The 25,936-nt window shown below is 38.8% G+C and overlaps 1 protein-coding gene across 5 annotated transcripts in view; it reads left to right on the plus strand.

Annotated features, from left to right (window-relative positions):
* pard3bb (par-3 family cell polarity regulator beta b) overlaps nt 1-25,936 on the plus strand; it is a 196,802-nt gene that overhangs the window by 33,474 nt on the left and 137,392 nt on the right. For 4 of the 5 annotated variants that reach the window (XM_020090080.2, XM_020090077.2, XM_020090078.2 and 1 more), the window contains exons 4-5: nt 8,716-8,869; nt 16,240-16,334. In XM_020090080.2, coding sequence (XP_019945639.2) covers nt 8,716-8,869; nt 16,240-16,334 — 249 coding nt within the window. Of the gene's footprint in view, nt 1-7,970; nt 8,131-8,715; nt 8,870-16,239; nt 16,335-25,936 lie in introns of those variants that run through there. The other variant, XM_069532864.1, reaches the window with a different exon arrangement.

Raw genomic sequence — 25,936 nt, forward strand, 5'->3', positions numbered from 1 at the left:
GTTTATGTTGCCTGTAACCAGGGTAAATATTTCAGTACAGAGCTCAGGCACTGAGATGAGGCACCAGAATCTGCTTTGTGATTTGGCCTGGTAGGTACTGGCCGTGTAGGAACACTTGGTACCCAACCCTATGCTTCTGTCTTTATGCATTTTTGTCTCGCTGTTTCCTGTCTGTGTCTAACGGCCCCCGCCCCTCATTCTTCATGTTATAGCTGTCGCCCATTCATCTTTTTCTTCCTGTCTGTTTCGCCTGGATTTCTCATTCTCTATTGAGAGGTAAGGTGACTGGAGATCAATAGGGGGTCAGCTCACACACACACAGATACACACAAACCGACGCACACACACACAGGCAAACTTGGAACTGCTGAGCAAGTGAATTTCATTCATCCATATTCTCCATACGGAGACAACACCATCCTGTTTATTGATTACCGCGGCGATGGATCGATTTCAGTGGAGAGGTCAGAGATGTGTGTGACTCTTTTTGTTGCTGTCCTTTTGTGCAATGTACATGTGAGTGCTTTTGTATACAGTCTATACATCCCTCTCTGCTAAATGTGCTTTTTAATCCACACATAAATTTGTTGTTGATGTGAGACTCGTTCTCTCCCCCACTCTCTTTAGATAAGAAATGTTGACATTACAAAAGAAATAAAACAAGAGACAAAGAGAAAACTAGAAGGTATAAAATTGTGAGATAAAGAGTACTGAGGTGGAGAGAGTGAACATGGGTGCATCAGATTCATGTGTTAATCGATAAGCTCTTTGTTGCTTTGCGGGTGTAGCCGATAGAGAAAAGTGCTGGAACATGATGATTTACATCAGATGATTTGCAGGGAACCACTAGAGCTCAGCGGGAAGAGGTGGACAGAAGAGAGAGGGAAGCAGAGGAGAAGATTACAGGAGACAAAGCCAAGGCAGAGAACAAGAGCAAGAGTGTAAAAGAAGCAAGAGGAGGCAGTGTAAATGAGAGGAGGCAAAATGGTAAAGGAAAGAGGAAGCCAGAGGGGGAAACAGTGCTAAGCAGGAATAGTTGCTGATGAAGATGAAAAGACCAGTCTGTACATAGCCTAGCATAGGAGAGCTGACCTGCCTCAGGGTTCATTCAAATTCTCTTTTGTTATCTGCACAATTACTTTTATGGGCATCACACAGAAATGTGCAAGGCTTTTAAAGAATTACCTGTCATGCTAGCGCCACAGAGAGCCCGTATGCCCACTCCAGTGACCTTATCTTGCCACATTAGTGGCCCGGCACTGACTTCTTTTATGCACGCAGCACAAAGAGCATCAAAATTATGTCATGAGACATAAAACTGTCTCTGGTATTACATCAAAAGGGCAAAGTGGGGGGATGACGACATGCTGATGGCAAGCGGCTGACTGGGCTTGTAAAGTGCAACAGCATAGTTCAAAAACATTTAAAATGAACTGGGTGTGCATTCATCACAAGGTATGGAAACATTGCTTTCCATGTGACGTTCCACATTAGAATGACAGAGATGGGCAGTAAAGCAGTTGTACTTTGCCTTCCTCTCTTTTTACTTCTCATAGTCAGAGAACAGTTCTTTTGCTCCAGATAAGATCACATGGATGACACATTAACAGACAGTGATGGCTAGGAGTGGGGGGGTGAGGGTTGGTGGGTGTGTTTCAGTGGCTTTAAGATGCACTTAGGATGCAGTTTCTGTTGTATAGGGCTAGGTGGTGCTGTCAGTCTATCCACTGTCACTGTGTGTGTGTGTGTGTGTGTACACTATGTATTCATAAGCTCTTCAGCCCCTTTCACCCTTTTCACATTTGCAGCTTTATGCTAATTTTTCAAATGTGAAATATTACTAAGAATTTTCTCATCTGAAGAATGTGACCCCAGTGTGACCGTTCCTCTCAAACCAATACAGAGACACTTTTATCACCTGTATGCTTGTGTAATGCTCTGCTTTCTAGTCTTCCTAAGAAATATACATCTCACTTAGGACTGTTTCAAAACTCTGCCGTGCTGAGAGATACTAGAAAGAGAGCACTCTCTACACCAAGCTACCTGTCTGCCTCAGAATTGATTTTAAAATCATTTTTATCTATGGCTGATAAAGCTCTTTATGGTTCTTCCTATACATCAGATTTGCTTTTACCCTGTGAACCCTGTAGAAGCCTCTGGTCATCTGGTAGTGACCCTTTAATTAAACTCAAAGTGAGAACAAAAACCCCCATTGAGGCATCTTTGTATTACTATGATGTATGTCTCTGGAACAGCCTCTGTGTGTGAAGGCAAACCTTTTTAGTCTGGCTCTTAGTTGAATTATATTTATATAATTTATTCATTGGCCTTTATTTATACATTGTAGACTGTTATACTGCTATATGCTTTTATTCTGTTTTATTTTCTGCTGTATTTTCCTTTTACTACTCTGCATATCATGTCAGATTTTCATTACTTCCACACATTTTTCTGTTTTCTTTGTTTTCCTCTTAATTCACTACCTTTTTTTCTGGTTTTACTCAATTAAATATATCTTATCTCCTTATTTTTTTGTTTCTCTGACATTTGGGGTTTCCTCATTGCAAAGCTTTATGATATGTAATAGTCTTTCCTCTGTTTCTTGGTTCTTGAAGTTATTATTTTGTGCATTATTGCTCTGAGTCTTAGTGGGGGTGCAGTGGGGCAGTATTATTGATTTTATTTCCTCTACTTTATGGGGTTAAATTCAGACCATGTGCCATGACGGTTGAGATTTAGCTCATGTGGCTCCCATTTCTCTTGGTACTTGTTGAGATGTTTCGACGTCTTGATTGGAGTCCACATGTGGTTTACGTCAATTGATTGGAGGTGTTTTGCAAAGGCGTACAGTTGTGTATATAAGGTCTCAAAGCTGACAATACATACCAGTTCAAAAACCAAGCCAAGGCATTCAAGGATCTGCCTGCAGAACTCAGAGTTGCATCACAGATTTGGGGAAAGCTACAAAAAATCTGCTACATTGAAGGTTCTCTTGAGCATAGCGGCCTCCATAATTCTTAAATGAAAGACATTTGGCACAACCAGGCCTCTTCTTAGAGCTGGTCACTCAGCCAAACTAAGCAACTGGGGGAGAAGGGCCTTGGCAACAGAGCTGATGGTCACAATGGCTGAGCTCCAGGGATCCATGAGTGGACATGGAAGAAACTTCCAGGAGACAACCATCACTGCAGCATTCCACAGATTTGGTCTTTATGGCAGAGTGGCCAGATGAATGACTCTCCTCCGTGACAGACATATGAAAGCAACTAAAAGACTCTAATGCTGTTAGAAACCAGATTATGTGGTCTGATGAAACAAGACTGAACTGTTTGGACTTAACTTTAAGGATCATGTGTGGAGGAAACATGGCACAGATCATCACCTACTATCCCAACAGTGAAGCATGGTGGTGGCAGGGACTTGAGATTGGGTTGAGGGAGAGCTGAATAGAGCAGAGATAACCCGAGCCAGGACTTCAGAGTAGTGGCTCAGGGGTAAAATACCCCAGAGAACAAAAAATGGTCTATTTCCTTTTTAATAAAGTTGCTAACTTTTCTAAAATTCTGGTTTTGGCTTTGTCACTCTGGGATATTGAGTCCAAATTAGGATAAAAGTGAAAAACATTTTAGTATTAGGCTGCAAAATTAAATGTGGAAAAAAATGAAAGGGTTCAGAAAACTTTCTGAATTCACTTTGTTTTATAGCACAACCATTTTAGTGCTTGGCCGATGAAATCAACTGATCATGGATCAGTATTGGTGTGTATGTTCACCAGTATACAGTGATATATGGTCGTAAATTACCATATTTGCTGGGAGAAAATTTTTATTCTTGTCCCTTTTCTTACTCAAGTCAATCCTCGAATGTGTTCCACCCAGAACTAATTGTGATGTAACCTTTAAAATAATTGTACTGTGCATCATAACTATACACAGACCTGAGCACACAAACGTGTGTATCATCCACATCAACCTAATTGAATGGTTGAGGTGGCCACACATGATGGCACTTGTCCATCATGTGTGGCCACCACAACCATTCAATTTGTGGCTCAGGCTATGGTGATTGAGTGGTCATTGCTGAACATTTAGCTGACTGCACAAGATGTCAAACACACACACACACACACACACACACACACACAGAATGGGACATCATAGATTTTTTTTTTATGGTAAGTGGTTCTGAGTGGAAATCAAAGTTCAGCAGTGTACAGATAGCTGAAGCATATTTAAAGATTGTTTTGTGTGCTCTGTCTGTGAGCCATGTATATGCTCAAGCATTTGGCTGACTGTAGCATTTTATTGATCGGTGCTATACTAATCAATTAGGCCCTAATCGACCTGATTAAAAAGGGTTTTGATGTGAAAAAATGGTAATATAGTGTGTGAGAGAAAGAGAGACAGCGTCTTCTGTAGCCATGTTAGGCACTTAAATCCTGAACTATTAATCTACGTATCTCAAATTCATGTGCTCTTTTAATTTCAATAAAAGGGTAGGAGCCAACTCTGCACTTTTTCCATCGCCTCTCCTACACTTGCACACACACAGTTTAAAAGATGCTGGAAAGTGCACGGCGTAGCTCACTGAAATATCACTACTGGTTGGCATTTGAACAAAGAATTTTTATATTTTATTAGAATCATGACTTCTCTGCCCTTATCAAATTAAGGCCAGATTTTTGCTGTTTGATTTAAAATTATATTATCTGCGAGTTAGCTTATCTTCTATGGAACATTGGGATCTTTTCTCTAGAAAATTGTGTTGATACTTGCAAAGACAAATCCGTCCATACAGGTGCTTTTATTTACAGTGTCTCATCAGACAACTTCCTCTAGCCAGAATGTTCAGGCAGCTCCCTCACTCTCCTGTCAGCTTTGTAGCACCTGTGAGGGTGGAACACATCAGACCATTAGCGCCACCCAACTGCAACCTGTCTAGAGGTCTCATCAGCCAGAATGACTGAAAACAGCTGTGTGGGCGTGTAGGTCCTAAACACATTACAACAATCTTTTAAGATTATCATCATCATCATCTTTATATATCAGCTTCTCCCTTCTGTAACCAATGCTAACATTATCTCAGCTGCTGAAGTGTATCTTAGGCAAATGGTTCAGTGTTTTCTCTCACTACTGATTCATGTTTATAAAAAGTTCACTTTTTTAGTGGAGGAGAACGTGATTCAGCTGCACATGGAAGAATTGCAGTGACCCTCCTTTGACCTGGAGACACTGCATATTTGCTTAATATAGGTTTAATATGTCGAATTGTGTGTATAAGTAGTAAAGGCCTTTTTGCCTCCCTCTGACAGCCCCAGTAACCATGTTACCTCTTGCTCACATCCCCTTGTTCTTGGTAACCTGTGTAAACCTTGTATTGACCTGAAAGCACTTATAAATAAACAGTGTGAAGAAAAGATGGATGGAGCAGTGCTGTACACATAATGACACACTTTCTGAATTTGGAATTGCTCAGGGTATCTGAAACAAATTTGCTCATTTAGCTATTTTGACATTATACATGAAAAATAATATGTAGTCTTCAGGGAACTATAACATTTTTATCTAATTAAATGATGTGCTATGTGGGCATTTTTGAAGGCTGTGGTAAACCCCAATGCCTCCATCTCATATTCAAGTGTCTGTCCATTATCTCTAAACTCTTCTGGCTATAGCTTTCAAAATGTTCAGTGATTGGAGCTACCTTTGACCCACCCCTGAGATAAGGATCAGAACTTCAGCAAAATAGCAATAAACCATACTTTCATATGGTTTATGTTATAGTCCCCCTGTGTGCAATCTACCTAAACCCAAATTCAGTAATTTAAGCCTTATTTTCTCCTTAGCAGCCTTTTCTAGCTCAAGTATTCAAGCTCACATGCTGATAAAGGCATTTCTACATGAGGTTGTCAGCAACATGATTAAAGTAAAATGTGTTTTGACAGTAAGCTGAAACTGAAATGGAGGGAAAAAACAGAAGTTTACTTCCATCCTCATCCTCAAGTGTCAGGTTTGATGACAGGATAACTGATGAGAAGATTCTATGGTACATGTAATAGCTTGATGGAGACAAGCACTGGTAGCAGGGCACAAATTCACAAAGGACCAATTAACTTCTCACTCAAAGGCTGGAAAACATGAAGGGTCTACTTATAATTTTACAATATAGAAATATCTCTTAAGCCTATAATAAAGCTCTAGACTAGTCAATGGTGCAAGAGAAATAGAAGCAGGAATAGCAGAATGTGAGTCTTTTTTGAAAATGGACATCATTGCACTAAAACTTCACACAATCTTATGTTGCTGGTCTTACTCCCTGACATCCCAAAGGTTATTAGAGTACAGAACATCTTTCAGTCCTTCTCATTATTATCGTTACATTTCTTTTTAAGGTACTGTCTTTCATATTCTCCATGGCCATTTCACTCAGTGGTTTCAATCTGTGCCGTCTCACCTTCCTCTCTCTCTCCCCCTCTCATGCTCAGGCTGCACTGTCATTTTGTTTGGCAGGTCTTTGAGTCCCCTGTCGTAGAGAACAGAGACAAAGTCCGCCCCTGTCTCATCTTGCTGTCTTTCCTTTCTTTCCAACTCTGCTTTTTAAGAGACTCTGTAAGGCTGTGTAGAATTTGTCTACCTGTTTTTCTCCCTGTCGCTCTTTCAGATGTTCTTTTTGAAGAATCTCTTCCACCCCTGTGTGTGTGTGTGTGCATGCGCGTATGTGTGCGTGAGCTAAGCTATTGCTCTTGTTCTGACTCTCTCTCAACATCTCAAGACAGATTTACTGAAACTGGATCAAGAGGCAAGCTGTTTTTCTCAAACTTGTAGTAACACAACTATACTAAGATTTTATTCAACAAGCATGGGTGTGACTGAGAGGTCTGTATATGAAGTAATGGTCCAGAAGAGATGGTTGGAAGGAGGAAAGAGGAAAGGATGGGGATGCACAAGAAAGTAAAAATGAGGGCAAAAATTAGAAAAGGAAAGATGGAGCAAGACAATGAGAGAGATGTGTGTTAGGCAGATGGAAGTGGGGAGTGTGACAGAACATGAATGTGTGAGAGACTGAGAGGTGTCAGTCTTGCTGAATAGTTGGTGAGATATAGATGGGAAGATGGTGCGAAAGGTGCAATATTGTATAACAGCACTGTTCTGCTCTCTGCCAGGCGACGTTATGCTGGAAAGAGAAAGTGCACATATACATCCACACACATACAAAAAAAAGAAGCTTTTGTACTTTGAAAATAAGTTTTTAAAAAAGAACATTCAACTGGATTTAATGAAGTTCAAAGTAAATCCAACAAGTAATGGAAGAATGACAAGATTATGTTGAAAATACTGTATTTATGTAATCTTAGTCATGTACAGCTGAAATACACAAAACAACTATTTTGTACAGATTTTTGCATAGCATGCTGGACTGTATGCATTGCGTTTACGTTTTGCAATTGGCCCAACACTTGGCGCTCAATCACAATCACAGTCTCATGTTTGGGACACACAACATGGTTTTTGTTTTCCAACTTGCAGATATCCAATCAAGAAGCTTCTAGTGAAATTCCTCTTGAATTATCAGGTTGGCTTTGAAAATGACACCAGGACTGGACTAGCAACTGAGCTTTTAGTCTAGATTGTTGACATAGCTTTTTGTTTTAGAATTGCATTTTCGTTATGTCGGCTTAATTGTTTTTTTCCCTACTGCAATGACGTCCAACTGTGTATTAGTGTGAAGATTAGTTTGTTGTCTGTATGTGTATTTGTAAATGACAGAGTGCTTCACCCACTTGTGGGTTCCAGTGTAGCAGGAAGCCTCTGGCTTTACTGGTAAAGTCCCCTTTCTTTACTCTTGACCACTATAGACATGACACACACATGTACACACAGGTCTATTCAGCTTTTGCATGGAGGCCCCTAGAACACTGTGTTGACAAGCCGTGTGCCATGTTAGGTTAAACGCAGACTCAGTGCTATACTCAATAGGGAGGGATTCCACTATATAACAGTTAGAGCTAGTAGGGAGTCGCACACATGCAGAGGGGAGACACGAATGGATTCAGTCGTTGATCAGTAGACACACACTGTAACAGGAATGCTGGGCTCCTTGGACGTCCTCTATAGCGTCCTCATCCACAAGGTATTGCAATGTATATACAAACAACCACTCAAAAAGTTGTGGCCTTTGTTTTTGCTTTATATAAAGAAGGTGGCCAGAGGGACTTTGATGTAAATTTTTGGACTGTAGTCTTACACCTGCTTATAACTGCAAATTCATGTCTATTTTATTTTACTTAAGCTGAGATGACATGTCAGTGCCTGGTTGTGCTGCTTTGTGTGGATCTGAATCTAGTGTCCTCCGTCATCATTTTGCCCTTGACTTAAATGCATTCATGCAACCTTCAAATGTTTAATAATAATAATGATAATGGCTTGAATTTATATAATGCCTTTCGCGGGACCCAAGGACGCTTTAAAAATGTCTGTGAGTGTTAATGCAAGTAAAGGGCAGCAATTTGCACAGCGATTATGAAGCAAACAAGAATGGAGAGTAAGTAGAAAACCTGGAGAGACTGTGAGTGGAGTTATATAAGAAGCTTAGAACAGAATTCCTGCTGCTCTGCTCTCTAACCCAAATACTGGGTTCATAATGAATGGAAGGAATAGAGGTTAAAGGAAGATTGAAAAATGACCAGCTGCATTGTGTTTGTGTTCCTTTTTCTAGCTGATGGCGGTGTATGAGGAACAGGAAGCCCAGCAGAGGGGCGTGGCTAACACGAGCCTAGCCCCCAGCCCTGAACTCTACCAGTCGGAGCTCTCGGCCTTCCAGCCAATTGCAGGAGGAGAGATAGAAGTCAATTCTTCAGTGCTCAAGTCCAGTAAGAAAATTTCCATTAATTTTGGTAGTGCCTGCTCCAGTCCTGACACTGGGCATGTTCATAGACAAGTCGAGTCCCCAACAATCAAATCTTCATGTTTGGAGAGCTACATAGCATAGAGGTGAAATTAAAATATACAGCTATATTTTAAAACTATTTTTCAACTCTTTTTCATTGCTACATCATAAGCACATATATGAACAATTATTTAATATAGTTCAATAACCATAATTTCAGTCTTTTCTAACACGATGTGTAAATAACCTCAAAAGTTGAAATGCACTCACTGAGCACTTTTGAGGAACACCTGTACACCTGCCTAATCATGCAGTTATCCAATCAATTCTTGCAGATACAGTTCAGTAGCTTCAGCTTATGCTCACATCAAACATCGGAATGAGGAAAACATGTGATCTCAGTGACTTGGACCGTGGCAGTGATTGTAGGTACCAGACGTGCTGGTATGAGTGTTTCCTGGCTGACCTCCTCAGAAGCAGCAGGTCTGTGGACATAAATGCCTTGATTAGAGGAGAATGGCCAGGACAGGTTTGAAACGCTGAAGCTTGAAGAGGATGTGCCACAACCGGAGAAGATGATTCCATTCCCTGCAACCAAGAAAAGAAATCTGAGGCTGCAGTGGTCACAGGCTCAACAACACATTTGACGACTGGGGAAATTTAGCCTGGTCTGATGAATCTCCATTTCTGCTGAGGCACACAAATTGTCAGAATCAATCTTTATTTGAATGCCACAGCCTGTCTGGGTATTATACATCCCTTTACAACCACATTTTTTAATCTCTGAATGGCAACTGTCAGCATGATAAGGTTTCATGTCACTAAGACGTCGTCTCAAACTGGTTTCATGAACACGACAGTGAGTTCAGTGAACTTTAGGGGCCTCCGCAGTCAATGTCAACATGGGGCAGAATCTCACAGGAAAGTTTCCAACATGTTGTGGAATCCATGCCATAAAAAACTGAGGCAGTTTTAAGAGCAAAGGGAGGAGCTGAGCAGTATTTGTATGGTGTTCCTATTAAACCTCTCACTAAATGTAGTACCGCTGTGCTCTTCCTAGGAAAAACAATGACCTTAGAATCAGTTACAATCTGGCATTTGTCATCAAATCACAGAATTTCATCCAAAGTCTGCCTGTGAAGACAAACCAGGACGACAGTCAAGCCAAGTGCTCTGTCTCTCATCCTGCCGCCTCTCAGAGACAAAATGCTCTTAGTATTTTCATGAGTTCTCCCACTGCTGACTTTCACTGGGACGTTTTGATGGATGCCAAGGTTTATTTTTACGTGGCATAACTGCTTTCAAATAACTTAAGGAAAAAATCCTTTGGGAACCCTTTTAGTTTTTAGGTGTAACCTGTGGGTCAGTGCATAAACGGGTCAGTGCCATGACTGATGTTTAACAAGAAACAGGTTCAGTGGGGCTCAGATTTGATGGGGATCTTGGCTGCCAGACCAAGTCAGTGAAGGATCGAAGTCAAGTCACCATTTTGGAGTGATTGATAGAATGAATAATATGTAAACATAAAACAATGAGAAAATACAATAACAAAAAGGAAAATACATACTTGACATTTTGATACTGGTTTTATTCATGTCTAATTCGATGTAGTCTATTCCTACTTCCAGATTCATATATTGTATGTTTTGTAGATATTATTAGAATGATGTATATTTGATACTTACTGAATTGTATTACTGACAAAGGTCAGGTAGTGATGGCTATTTTTTGGGACACTGAAAATGAGAAAATAAGATAGAACTAAAATATTGGCAGCACGTTCTTTGAGATGCAGACTGAGATGAGGATAAAAGCGAGTGAGACGAGGAGAGGTAGAAGAAAGAGAAGACAGGAAGTGTATGTGTTCTGTCAGTCTGCAGAGTAAAAACTGATGTCTGTGTCTGGTTACTGTTACTTGGACCAGACCTATCTGCATGACCTTTACTTTCTCTCATAGTCCCCCTCTTTGCCTCTCTTTTTGTGTCCCTCTTTTTCTTTCTTGCTTTCTTCATCCCTCGCTTCATCTCTGTCATTTTCTGTGTCAGTGCAGGTATTGTAGATGTGAGAGGGCACAGTAACTTGTCCAAATTAAATTTTGCCTCATGAATCAAGCAGGTGATGGATGGATTGTCTGTTCCTACAATTAACAGAAAACTATTAATTCCAGTTGCCTCCTAATCACTTTATTTTGAATTGTATATTCTATATCTGCTTAGTTCCAGACATTCTATCATCTATCTTGTTGGGCAATTGACATTTAAATATAATCTGTCAAGGTTGTTTTCAAAATGTCGCTAATATATCAAATCCAGTGAGATAAGGCGCATGCATCTTTTCTAAACTTCATTATATCAGAATGTTTCATTATTTCCCATCCTTGTTGTATTTGTGGAAGCCAGTGAAATTTCTTATTCAGCTTCAAGGATGTCAAGCAGTATAATACGCCTAAGAACGCCCAAGCTGAATCAAAAATCATAAGCACAATTTTATACAGTAGATAAAAGCAGGAAAAGTCAATTCTTCTGGGTCCCCTTGGCTTAAATCTAATTTCACATGCAGTGCATTCAGAAAGTATTCACATCCAGTCTCTTTTGTAACAACTTGTTATGTTGCAGTCTTCTGTTAATATCATTTTAATTAATTTTTTTTCTTTCAGCAATTGACACGCAATAGCCTATGATGACAGGGACAACTTGACTGTGAAATATCACACTGACAAACATATTCAGACTGTTTACCTAGTACTTAGTTGAAGTACATTTGGAAATTATTACATGCTCAAGTCTTCGCACAGCTGTATTTTGGGCTTTTCTTCCATTATTCAGATCCTTTCAAGCTCTTTCAGGTTGGATGAGGACGGTCAGTGGACAGACATTTTCACTTAAGGACATCAAGAGTTGTCACTTGGCTGTGAGTTTAGGAACACCTCTCCTGAGGACCCTTTGCCCAAGCTGTGGTCCTGATCCCTCAAAGTCAGCCAGTGACCATTGCGTTCTCTGCCACTGCTGTTCCCAAGTCCATTTTGTCATGATTGCTTAGTTTGACCAGGTGAACAGCTCTAGGAAGAAATGGTAGTTCCAAACCTCTACCATTTAAGAATTATGGATTACAACATGGTTTTTGGGAACCTCCAGTGCCGAAGAGTTCCTTTTGACGCCAAAGTCGTGTCTCTGAGCTGTGGACACATTTTGTTGACCTGATGGCTTGTGTTTTACTCTGATATGCATTGTCAGCTGTGCGACCTGACAGACAGATGTGGGCCTTTCCAAATCATGTCCAGTCAATTGAATTTACAAAAGGCAGACTCCAATCAAGATGTGGAAACATTTCAGGCTGTAATCGTTGCCAAAGATGCTTCAAGTACTGAGTTAAGCAGTCTGAATACTGTTGATATGTGTCAATATGTTTTTGCCTTTCAATACATAAGCACAATTTAAGTTTTTTATTTATAATATGTATGAGGGAAACAATTCATTTAAACAGTTTTAGCTTAAAGGTGCAAAATCACAAAATGTGAAAAAGGTGAAGAGGTCTAAATACTTTCCGAAAAAATAACAGGAGAAAGCTTGTTCACATCTATACTACTAGCTTTAGTTCTGGCAGTAATAACAGATATGACATTTCAGTTTTTGTGACCTTTCTGAGTTGTGAAGGGGCCTTAGCTGTATGATCCAGACACTGTTAAGGCAGGAAGTTTAGTCTGTTTTAGTATGGTCGCCTGTCAGCAGAGATTAGTAGTAATGTGTGGCTGTCATGGGAGATTAGAGGTAACTGAGCTCTGGAGACCATCACTGTCAATATGGGAAGGTCAGACTTGGGTCTCTTTTTACTGTCTAATGTGTCTCTCACTCTAACCATGTGTCTCTCTCTCTTTAACTGTCTTCATGCCATCCTAGTTTGTTCAAATCGTTTTTTTCCTCATCTTTTTTTCTTTCTGTCATGTCTCTCACTTCCATTTTTATTGTTAACAGATTTCCTTCCCTTTTTCTTCTTTTTATTGCCCCTTTGATTGAACTTATCTTCAGTTGTGTCCCCCGTCTCTGTACTGACATGTTCTTCTGCACTCATCAGGTAGTATGAGATATAACATAGTTATGTGATGTTTTACACTTCAGTCTCGATTTGGAATTTAAGAAACAGACAAATATCAAGATTCAAAGCGAACATGGTAACTTTGGAAGAATAGGTAATAAGCAGCTGTTATACAAAGGAAACTTTAAAGTGATAAGTCGATTTATTTGATTATTTGAGGAACAGAAACAGGTTTAACTGTTTTGATTGATTAACTGTTTATTATTTGCATGCAAAATAGTGAGTTCTCTGTTTTCAGGCTTTGCTGGTGCCATATCTCATTGTAATTGAATTATCTATGTGTTTTGGACTTTTTGCTGAACTAGTCATTCTGTATAGTAGCATTTCTTTTAGCTTAATAGACTGTAGCTGTGGTTACTAGATGATCTACTGTATAACTGACTTTAAATTGTAGAAGACCTGTGTGGTAAGACAATTATTGATCTTGGAATGGTTACTGGCATATAGAAAGAATTATAACACGGTTAGAGAATGGCACTTATCTGAGTATGTCAGTACATAGCATATACATTTATTCATTTATTTGTCCATCTCAGACCTCTGTCTCTTGTCTTTGCTTCTTTTGTCCCCAGTCCATTTATCCCCCCTTCATTGCCTTTCCTTAAAGAGATGAATTGATTGACTTTGATGTAATCCATATCCCCCCGCCAGTCTTAAGAGCACCAAGGGTCCATTTTGTGACAATCAATATTTGACCCTACAAATATCATTTGGCATGTGTGCTGAGAAGTCCTCTCACTTAGAGTTCCCTTCACCCTTACCACCACCTTTTTCATTTTATCCCCAGTGGAACCATAGAAGCTAACATGACAACGTTCTTAATGTACATATGGATTGATGGGCCCTATGAAATGGAATGCATGGTAGATTTGAGGATTAGGAGTGCACCACACAGCTCATAATAATACATCTAGTTATAAATGTTTTTTATTTGCATAGCTTTCTGCAGTGTTGACTTTTCCCTCCATTTCTCTATCCCTCCAAGCTCCAGTGGCAGCGTTAGCAATACTGTGGTGTGGTCCATCCATCAGCTTCTCTTAAATGATGATTTTATGCAGTGGGCTGATGAGATGTGAAGAGGAAAGAGACACTATCATATGTTACCTATATGTACACAGAGATCTACAAATCAGCCACTTATTGGCCATTTGGATGCATGAACACCAGTGTGTTCACTGAAGGGATGTGAAAAGAAAGGATCATTCATTAACTTCTTACACATTCTGGCTTTCAGAATCCTTATAGATATAATAAACACAATAAGCACATCTTCCAGAACAACATTCAGGAATGAGCTGTATAACGATACCGCTGTAACACAGCAGATATGAACATGTGCTGATGAATATGGATGATTTACAGATTTACGGTATTGTGTGAAGCCCTAAGGATATTACCATAGTTAATATTTTAGATTTACGCTCTCTTTGACTACTCGCTATTTTAACTGGCACAGCTTCATCTCATATTTTGTATTATAGTTTTATATAAAATCCATCCTTTTCAATGGGAAAACTAACAATACATATTGTTAAAATATTATTTCATTATAGTTTATTTGATTTGATAGTTGTCGAGGACTCAAAGATGCAAATACATACAATGTTTCAATATTTATTCCACGGAATTAAACAATAGTTAGACATTATGATTCTCTGGACCTTTGCTTGAGGAAAGATTCTCAATCTGGACCTCTCTGAATTCTTGTTGAATGCTTAATGCACATGAACCACCAGTCATAAAACATCTGCTTTTTATTTCAATAAAGAAAAATATAAAACAATGTGAATGTGGCAATTTTTTTGCTCATTCTGCCTCGTCATCAGTGGCATTTGATGCAATTTTTTAAAAACTACATTGGTTTAAATTTAGCTCTGGATATGATTGATGTGAAACTTTTTAAAACACACTCATCTTAACAACCTATTAGTTCATTACACTGAGTAATGGAAGTGTCTGACAGCACACTCTGACGTGTCTCAGACTGATGTCACATGCACATTCCAGTGACGGGGTGAAAATGTATTTTGTGAACGCAACAACAAAAAATGATCTCTCCTCTCGTCTGTCTTATTTCCTCATCTTTCTTTGACACACACAAAGAATTGCAAACTCGTGTCTGAAGTGTGGCATGATTAGCTTAAGGTCTGTATCTTGTCATCTAAAAGATTATTATTAGACCTGATTTTTGCTGAACTGTGACTTCATCAAAATAGCATTAGCAGTTTTAAGACAGTTTCTGTGTGTGTGTGTATACACACATGTATCATTGAGCTTTGCTTTAGTTTTAGAAGCAAAGCTCAATGAACACTGTAGACACTATTCTTGCAGTTTTTCTTGTTTTTTTCTCTCTCTCTGTCTCATATCTCTGACTTCATCAACCGTCTGATAAGAGGTTTTCACACTGAGACATTTTGACAGAGAGATGTTTCTCTGGTTTTAACCAGAGGACACTGAATGGAAGAAGTGAAACATTGGGCAAATACAGAATAACTAATTTGAAAGATAAAAGGAAAAACATTAATAAAATGCTATCTTAGGGGTGTTATAAAAGAAACAGACTTTTGAGGGCAGATGCTAATTCCGATATTATAAAACAAATTTGATTATTTCCAATTCCAAATTTATGGCATTGTATATTTTAAATAACATTTCTAAGACGTTGTTTTAATTCATTTTAGGCTTTGTAAAATACAGTTTACCCATAAACTTATACAACCAACTATGTAGAGCATTATACATGATATAAAATGTACCGATCAATCATTGGTGCTCTACTTTTGAACCTTTTAATCATGTATCAAATCATTTTTCTGCAGCTTAAACTGTTTGTGTTTGATACTAAGTCACCAAATTCCTCACACACATCCTATAAACAAAGAACTGGGGGAAAAGTGGTTGATTTACAGATCGTTTAACATCTATCTAAACACGTTCTGTTGTTGTCCAGTCTATGCAGGCATGTTGTATAAACACACTCATGTCTTTGCTTCTGCTTATCTTTTTTCACCTCGTTAGTTTGATGCTGTGTGAAAAGCTAATGTCCCTAAGGCAAGACAAGAAGTAACAATGACTGGTTCCAAGTTTGTATCATGTTGTGGTTATATATCTGTGTCTCTTCTACTGATGGATATGTAAAGAGTACACAGTATCACCCTGCAATTGCTGTTTAGGTGTCACCCAAATCTTTTAAGAGTTGGCTTTATTGGGAAAATATTTCCTGAACGATGTCATCATATGTCATCTGTTTGTTTTCTACAGACACCCCCCTGCTGGTGAGAAGTAGCAGTGAGTCAGCCCTCAGCCCCCAGCTGACAGAGACAGAACCCTCCCTCAATGAAGACTCCTCTGAGATGGTAAGACCCGAAGACAACTGAATGTAAAGACACAATCAGTTTGAAACACACATTGTTATCACAACACATAACAGCATTGTTTCTCTGTCACTAAGGCCAAAGCCTAATGGACACACAAATCCCTTTAACCAAGTGGTGACAACATGTAGGATAGATTTTCACACACAAACACGTGCGCACACACTCGATGTCTCAGGTCCCTTTTATCCTCTGACTGTACTATAAAGTAATCTACCTCTATCACACAGCCATATGCACCCAGACCACTTGTCAGGCAGTGGGCAGGTCAGATCACGCTTGGGTGTTTGAATAATGCATATTTTTGTGGATTGACTCATGGGATGGGAAAGTGTGGATATTAAAATAACCCTGACCTGCAAAGACTGCTCCATCTCTGGAATCCAGTAAGACAAGCATTGATGATGAAAGCAAAAGTAGGGAGAGAATGACTGAGCCAGTAAAGACCAACAATTACTTCTCCACCTACCTGTGCCAGGGGGGCAGCAAAATAGCCCTTGCACAAATGTGACCACACTCAAGAAACACTTTACAGCCCCTTCAGAAATGGATATTGGATTATTTCATTAAGACCCCACATACTGCACTTTTTCTAGCATTACTTTTATAAGGGGTGAAGCCTACAAGACAAACATTTTTTTCTTCGCTACAGTCTTCTGTCAGCTTCCATGTGCTTGTGTAGGTTCATCAGGTTTTGTAAGATATTGATATAGTATGATGCATCAGTGCTGTTGTAATCTAATTGGCAGATTTCCATTAAATATGCTGAGCACATTAAGACTCCCAAGGGGGTAAACACTTTGATTTTAATGACCCCATGGCCTTACTTCAAACAGCATTCCCAGGACAAACTTCATTTTCACATCATTGCTGAAGCTCAGCAAATGATCAATATAAATTAGTATACTCATTGTTTCACTACTTACTTGTCTATGTCTTTGCAGCTAGCTAGATCAGATTTTACCACAAGGAGTAATACAATTCCGTGCTTTTGTTCAGTTGGAATTATTGTGAAAACCCTACATACAAAACAACAAAAATGTCAAATTGGTTTAGAAAATGTCTGAAATTCTTCTCTGTTTGCACAGCTGTCAGTGCAAAGAAAGATTTATTGAGATATGCTGAGTAATTGTATAGATCCATTGAACATGCAGTACCTCAAAATGTATCAATGTGTTTACACGTCATCTCACACAGATAATTTTAATTGAACACAGATATCAGCATATTAAGAAACACTCACCATACAGACGCATAAACACATGCAAATTAAAAGCTTTGCATTATTTCACAAAATACGATAAAAAAATCAAACACCCTATCTTTCATTGCTAGAGAAAGTGAAAAAACAAATCCTGTATCTGCCGTCTTAATCAGATCCGCTCCAAAGGTAAATAGGTTCTTGGCCTTCCACCAATTTTCAGTTAAATCTGATCAGTAGTTTTCATGTAATCCTGCCAACAGACAGACAAACACCAATAAAAACCTAACCTCTTGTGGAACAGATGAGGAGTAACTTACTTGGTCAGCAATGTGTGTTTGTGTGTGTGCTGGCTGCATGTTTAAGTGTTGGGGGTGAGGTATCTTATCTTCTGTCTGAGTAAGTCACACTTTGTCACATCAGACTCAACTAACAAAGACAAATGAGTCTTCAGATTTCTTTCACTCTTCATCCTTTCTCTGTCTTTCCCGAAAGGGCAGAGGGCAAACACTTGTTCCTTTCTCCTTTTAGCCTTTGCTTCCACACCCCCTTTCTCTTTCCTCCTTCCTTATGACTGTTGGCCAAACTTTTTCAACTTTTATTTAATTGATCTATACCATCTTTCTATGACATCTGGAATTTTGTACATTCTTCTTTTATACTTTAAGTCAGATTATGTACCTCTCTGTACCCAGTTCCAACTGTTTTTGTGTGTGAGTGCGTGCATTTTACTAATTAAAGAAAAGTATTCATCATTATATGGTGATCAGTGCTGATATTATGGCATAATTTCTCTGGCCTGAACAAACATGATCACTGTGAGCGGTTTCCACTGTTCTGAATTGTGGCTGCTTCGCAATTCTCGATGCAGGAAAAAGCCAGGCTTTGCCACTTTGACCTTTTGACCTGGCCTCATGTTCAAACTGCTGCTCCATCTCTTCTGAAGCTAATAAATGTTTTTTGCTGCATCTCTTATTTCCTCTTTGTGGAAATAAGATATCTGTGGAACTAATCACTGAAATCCACATTTATCCATGTTTATTTCCATTGCTGGAACATCCCTCTGTCCAACTTTTCAGTTTGCTTCCTGTGTTCTGTGCTAAATACAAAAACTCCCCAAAGGTAAAACGCATGCAGAGCATTTAAATTACCCTTATTTGTTGTTTTAATCCAGTGTATTGTAAAGGTCTCATCTTTTAGAAGCCCTCTTTAAATGTACAGAAGGTGTAGGTGGTATACGAATACTGTTAACTTTTCAAAAAGGCATCTATGGAGAAAATGCTCACAGACCATATTTGGAAACTGTGCTTTATAAAGAGACATTGAGACTGTTATTGTGTGATGTCACAACTATACATGGACCTCCCTCAGCCAAACTCAAGTACAGCCCATCTGCAGCCTGTGTCTAGAGAAGCATAAGAGATGAAATGTAAAACTATATTGACAGGGTTTTTGGTATCTATCATCTTCCAATTTCAAACTTCAAATGAAAAACTGGAAAAGTGGAGGGATTAAAAACAACAGACACCCTCAGACTGTACTGAGAAGAAGCTGCACCATCTGTCGAATGTGGTCTGTAAACTTCAAATTTTGCTTAGGGATCATTGGTAATCCTAAATTTCCTCTTTCACATTTCATAAGACCTGGGAGAAGCTGGTTATAAATCAGGCTAAAATAGTGTTTCAGTTGGATTGTATTCTTTATTACTTGTTATGGTAGAGCTGCAGTTTAATATTCCCTTTAGACGGCTGGACTCAGCAAATCCCTCAAGTTCACTGGTTAAATGAACGCCACGCCTGATTGGCCTCTTGAGTAGTGAGCGCTGTACCCTTGAGATTCCTCACTGGACAAACATCTTTTTTTACCCCTGCTGTATTCCTCATAGACGTGCCTGTTTGCAAGGTTCAGTTCTTTTGGGGAATGTGATTGGTTCTCAGAGGTGGCCACTCTACCTGCTTAATGTTGCTGAGGGTAACCTAACATGTTAATGACAACATGCAACGTTAGAAGTCCAAAGTCCTGCCCACACCTCATGTTATGATAACATATGCTGTGTCCCAATTCAGGGGCTGCATCCCTCTGAGGCTCCATTGATGACCGGTTGCGTAACGGTGGCACAACTAGGCTGTCCCATTTTGAAGGCTCCTTCAAATGCAGCCAACAGATTTGTCCTTTTATGCACAAGCAACTAAAACTCCTATGGTTTGATCCTTCTCTGGCCAACCTATCCCAGGATTCAATACAATTTGGTGGCAAACTATTTTTCCAATTGAAAATGGTGGTGGCAATAGTTTAAACCAAAATGTAAGATATTTATATAAGTATAGTACTCAAGGGAGTATAAGTAAGGATTTAAGTATAGACTGAATAGTACACATTAAAAAATCAATGAGAATTAAACATTTCTGGTCGTATCCACCTGCAGCTGTGTTGACAGGACAACCCGGTGACGCTAATCATGGAAATCTTCCATAGACCAGACCGTCTGATTTTGGTTCGGACTTCACACTCTACAAAGCCCACGAAGGAAGCGGCCCCTAAATTGGGATATAGCTATAATTTAATCTGTGGCTCATGTTGCTTATATTCTAACATTGACATTGTTGTTAAGGCAACGTTAATTGCTGGAGAGAATCGTTTTTGTGTTGATACTGCAGAATTTACTATCAGTGGACGTTTGATTTCTGGTGTTAAGTTCAGAGGTCACATGGGCATGTGCAAAAAAACAGCACATTCAGTTTGACAACCGTATATCATGCCATAACAGTTTGACCAGAAAACATTAGGGTCAGTGTCTCACAATCACACATTCTTTGCTTACAGATTCAACTGATTGCAGGCAAATAATGCAATTTCCCCACTGGGCATGAATGTGTTTACATTTGTCATCATCTTCAACTTGAATGTTTGCTTGAAACTTAAATAAAAGTTAATGCATTGAATGTTCCGATCCCGAATCAATTGCAGACTGTTACTTTAAGTAATAACTTCCAAACCCCTGGTTTAGCAGCAATGAAACCTAGTTGGACTAATAAATAAAAACTGCTAACACTAATCCACTAATCCACTTTTTGGTCGAATGTAAGTGGAAGCTCAGGAATGTAGATCATGTTGTTCTGAGCTCACCCTCCACTCCTCACATCTTAGCTCTGTTTTTATTGCACACTATCGCTTATGTGGCTGTCAATATGAAATATTGCTGGGTGTCAGTTACACAGTAGGCCTATCCAGACTTTGTGCGTCTGGGTGTTTATGTGTTGCTGTGCCTACACGTTAGCATGCATATATGTAATTTCAACTACCCCAGCTGTGCTTCTGTGTCTCTTTACAGTTAATGCTCGGACCTCAGGTTTCTGTACTCACCCAGTTCACGGATAAAGTGTGAGAGCTTTGATCAGAATAGTTTTGCCTTGAATAAGAATTGAAGTCATATGATTTCTGCTGCTTAAAAATATACGCAATATTGTTTTTAATGGCTATCAACAGACTGAAACTCACACGTTATAGCTCAGTCTTTTGGAAACTTGGACAAATACATTTTAGCTATTGACCTACTTGCAAACTATCTTGACAAAGCTAACCTTTGAAGGATTAGATTAAAGCCATGTTAACAGACGTATATATGTCACACCAACAGTTATTTACAATTTTCAAGAACAAAAGATGTGTCGATGTCCAAATACTTGTTTTTAATGCAGGTTTAAAATAAGTTGTAATATCATAGTTGATAATCAATCTACTGGTTTTTTAAACGATCAATTAATCAAACTTTATTTGTATAGCACCTTTCATACAGTTCAAAGTGCTTTTGACAACTGACCGACTTGCTCAGAATATGTCAAAACAAATACAAGCTCTGACAATGAAATATCATGAAATACATTTCAAAAGCTTTGATATTGATAAAGTAATTAAAAGGAGATACACGTTTATACTAATAATATTATAGATAGTATCATGCATTATGTTACAAATAGTTTAGTATGTTCAATACCAATTATACCTCTATATTTTTACACATGTTAACTTGAAGCAATGGAAAAAGAAAAAATATTAATATATAAACTGTCATGTTGATGGAGTTTGGGATTCCAATATTCATATAATTCCATTTTATAAATTCAATGCATCATAAGTATGAAAATAACCACTGATCTACTAATTCTCTTCTATCTTTCTGTCCTCAGTGCTTCACATCTTCCCTCTGTCCAAGCTTCTTTGTTCCAGACCTGCTCTCCTGCAATAACCAACTGTTACCGATATATATAAAGAAAGTCTCTTTCAGTTTTCCCCTCTCTTCGTCCTCATATATCATTTGTTTTCTCTTCCTCACTTTCCCTCGCTCTGTCACTCACATCCTCTGTCAAGCACGCACGCACACACACACTCAGTCACTTGCTCATAGGTCTGTCTCCTCTCAACCAACCAAGTTCAGATAGAGGTAATGGCGCTAGGTAATTGTTCAAATTGTCACTTGGCCTTTTGAGAGAGCGATGAGGGGAAGAAAGTACTCCTCTTGCAGTAATTCTCTGTCTCTCTCTCTCTCTGTCTTTTCTCTTACTCTCTGCCCTCTTTCTTTATTTAATTTCAATCCAGAAAGATTTACTGGTGCAGCTCTTCCTTTTTAAATGCCAGGCTCAAATGAGTAGAGTGAGGCACGAAACTGCTCACCCTATTCTTTTCCTTTCACACTTCCTCTCTTGCTTACCACACATGCACGTACGTACAACTTTGCAGGTTAGCCTAGAATACTATTGGGGCTAATAAGGCAGTGCAGCAGTGCAGCAGTGCAGCATCATGCTACACTAGGGTTTGTGTAAATGTGTGCATCTGCATGTGTGTTTCATGGCCTTTGTGCAGGCTCCCTTCCTTTATGTATATGCAGTAGGTGTGGAACAATCCTCCAAGTTAATTATTTAATTTTAAAATGGAAATAAGTTTGTAACATTTGCAAAGTAGAGAGATCATTGGCAGATGTGCTAGCAGGGTTAGGGTTGTACCCTGGTTTTATGTGAATGTGTCTGCTCTTTTGTGTTTATACCTTTCCTACTTCCCTTTGTGCTTTCCCAAATGTCTATGAGTCATCGTCATAGATTCTGCCAAATATCTGACTCTATATCTGACACTAAACAGTACACTGACGGAACCTCACTGTTTTTAGCAGATACTCGAGGGGGGCTGGGTATCGTTAAAAACAGTTTGAAGCCGATGCCTTGATTTTGATAGCAGTTTCTGAATGATACTTTTTGTGGTGTACTGTGAATTCTGTAAGCATACATGTACTAAAAATTAATAGCTAAATCTCCGTCATTGCACTTTCTCAATAATCGTCAATTAAGGATCCCTGGTTGTAGACTCTAATGCTGAGAGAAAGACGGCTGTGGTCAGTTCTTTTTTGCTGTCACATACATAGCAACTTTCTACTCTTAATTTAATCCATGCACATTTAAGTGTTTCATCAAATTAGTCAAGTATCTGGTCCTGGCAGCAATGTCCATTTTGTACGAATTGTCTTGCACATTTTTATAAAATGAAGTGGCACTTTCGATCTCTTAGACAAGTTCTACTCTGCAACTCACAGTTGAGTCAAACCTCTCAAAACACACACATGTTCCTCCTCTCTGGGTGTAACATTATACATTAATTTTTTCACTGTAAATCCATCAGCAACATGACAGAAAACACACACATTACCATTTTTGTCATTTGTCCTTAAGTTGATAAACTGTACAAAGGACTAGGTTCTTAAAACAAGTTTTAGGCATTAATACACTAGATGATATGTTATATGATAATAGGGATATAGTTTAATAAAAAAAAATGTGTAGTGCTTTATTTTGAATATTTTTTGTTTGCTTACCTGTGCTGCCCTCTTGGCCTTTGACAGGGTATTTATCCAAACACATATTTATTTTGATTCATCATCCACATCAACAAAGAGATAAATCAAGTTAAATTACGTATGTTTATTGCTGAAACACACACACCTACACACACCCACACACACACACACACACACACACACACTCTCTCTCTCTCACAAATATTGCTCAAACTGTCCAGCATTCATTAGTATTAATTTATCTTACTCACTCTGAGTGTTTTAGGGGAACACTCAGCCTGATTGGTTATTCACTAATTAGTAATATCACTAATAGATCACTGTTTTTATCCGCTTTTAGCAATTATTAGATTGGACTAAAAAGACTAAATGCTTGCAGCCCATTTATTACAAGCGCAGTTATTAAAGGTAGGATTATCCGTCATTGAGTTAAAATGGAAATGTGTACTTCTCTATTCTCCAGTTTTTGGATGGCCACTAATGCTCACAAGTATTGATTGAGCTGTCCAAGGTCGGCACACTAATGTATTAATTTTCCCTGCCGTTGTCCTCAATATATCTCTCATGAATCTTTTCATAAGTATTCCCATTCTTCTTCTAAAATAAAGCATCAGGTCTTCATTAATCATTATTATTAGTTTCAATTTCAGAAGAGTTCAGTGTTCAGGTGACCTGTAGAACTTTTACTTTCCAAGTTCTTAGTCCCTCTGGATTGTACAATAATAAAATATGAAATGGGGAGAGAATGGTGGAGACACGCAGCAAACGGCAGGGTCAGAACCAAACCTGCATCCGCTGCCGGAAGGGCAAGCCTTAGTTTGCTTTCATGCCTGCACAGAAAGAGCATTGCGAGCTCACCTAGTAGACTGGGCATCCCAGCAGCACACTTTCTGTGCAAATGTCTTCCAGAAAATAAGAGAAAAAACACATTTGTTTATTCCTTTGTCCTTTTCAGGAAAACCAAATCGCCCGCACTGGAAATATATTTATGACCACTATATCAAATGTGCCATAAATGTGTCTTGGGTATGTTCACACCTGTACTCAGAGCATGTCCACGTGGGATTGGATCACCCAAGATGCATGTTGATACCATGTATGAACAGGGCCCAAGACATGTGAAGTTAATATGAATAATGAGACGCATTTATTCATTCAGATTCATTTACTTGTTCTAAATTACCCTTTGATAAGTGATGTACGATGCTGGCCTTGGTTAATTAATATGCCACTCTTCCAAAGAGAGAGAGAAATATAGTGAGAGAGAGAATGAGAGAGAGGCTGCTTCTACATGCAGTTATTAAATAAGACATACAATTAAGCACCAAAGACTTTCCAATTAATGTGTGAGTGGCTATTGTTATGACAAAGAGGTGAGGGTAATTAATATTACCTGTCATCCTGTCAGTGAGTAAGCTCACATGACAGCATGTGCAGCTACACCAGACTAATTGAATTCCAGGCTGCCCAACCCCAAACATATGTTTATTGTATCAGCAGTCAGTCATTCTCACCTTCTCCAACCTTTTCACTTCAGCTGTTGGCTCTGATGTTTTTTCATCCTCTTTTTTTAGTCTTACATCTTTCTCATGTTTTCTCTGTTCATTATTCATCTCAGTTTGTCTTCTCCCTCTCTCTTCATCCCTTTTTCCTCTGACAGGTGGTGCAGGTCATGTGGCAGCAGGGTGAGAGGTCAAAGGCTAAAGGCCATGTAAAGAGTGCATTAGTGGCTACCACTAACATTGAGCCTTATTGACCTGTTTGTCTGCATATGCTCCCACAAACACATGTGCTCAGCAGGCGCTGCCAATCCACGTGCACATATGAACATGCAGACAGATATACAGATTCATTTTCTAGACAAACATTCCTTGATATTGTTTACATCAAAGCTAATTTATGTCTTTATTCTTAAGGCCTTTTAAGTGTTTTACATACATTTAAACTAGCTTTAATTTAGAAAGAAAATAAATCAAAATCTTTCTCAAGTCAGGGTTAATGTCTAGTTTCCTCTTTTCAAATGTAGCACACATTCTTTTTAAAACTGTGCTGTAGACTAAAATAGATGCATGTATATAGTCATATTTTTGCAATCATAATGCATATTGCTTTGGGGTGAATAGCAATTATGGACATCTAAACTCAACTTTAACTTAAGGGTGTGTTGATGTATTCTTGTAACTGTAGATTGTTGTCTTCATGTACTTAATATCTTCCTATTAGAAGCACCTGGGCTCATGAAAGGCTCAGAAATCATGATTGAGATCGAGAGTGAAACCATAACTAATGGATTTTGTTCCACAAATAAGAAAACCTCATTCTGAATCACGTTTGAAATTTGATATTGATAATAAAAATAGACATTGAACACTGTTCTGCTGTTCACTCCATATGTGTACATACACATGTCATCGAGAAGGCACGTCATATTTGTGGACCTTGAAGTTCTGTTTTTTTTAATCTTTCAATAATCACAATTTTCCACGAGCCTATGATTGTATGTCACCGGCATGAGAGAAGGGGAAAGTTGAGCAGCTCTGG

The sequence above is a fragment of the Paralichthys olivaceus genome, chromosome 10 (genome assembly GCF_024713975.1).
Source record: "Paralichthys olivaceus isolate ysfri-2021 chromosome 10, ASM2471397v2, whole genome shotgun sequence".
NCBI classification, from domain to species: Eukaryota; Metazoa; Chordata; class Actinopteri; order Pleuronectiformes; family Paralichthyidae; genus Paralichthys; species Paralichthys olivaceus.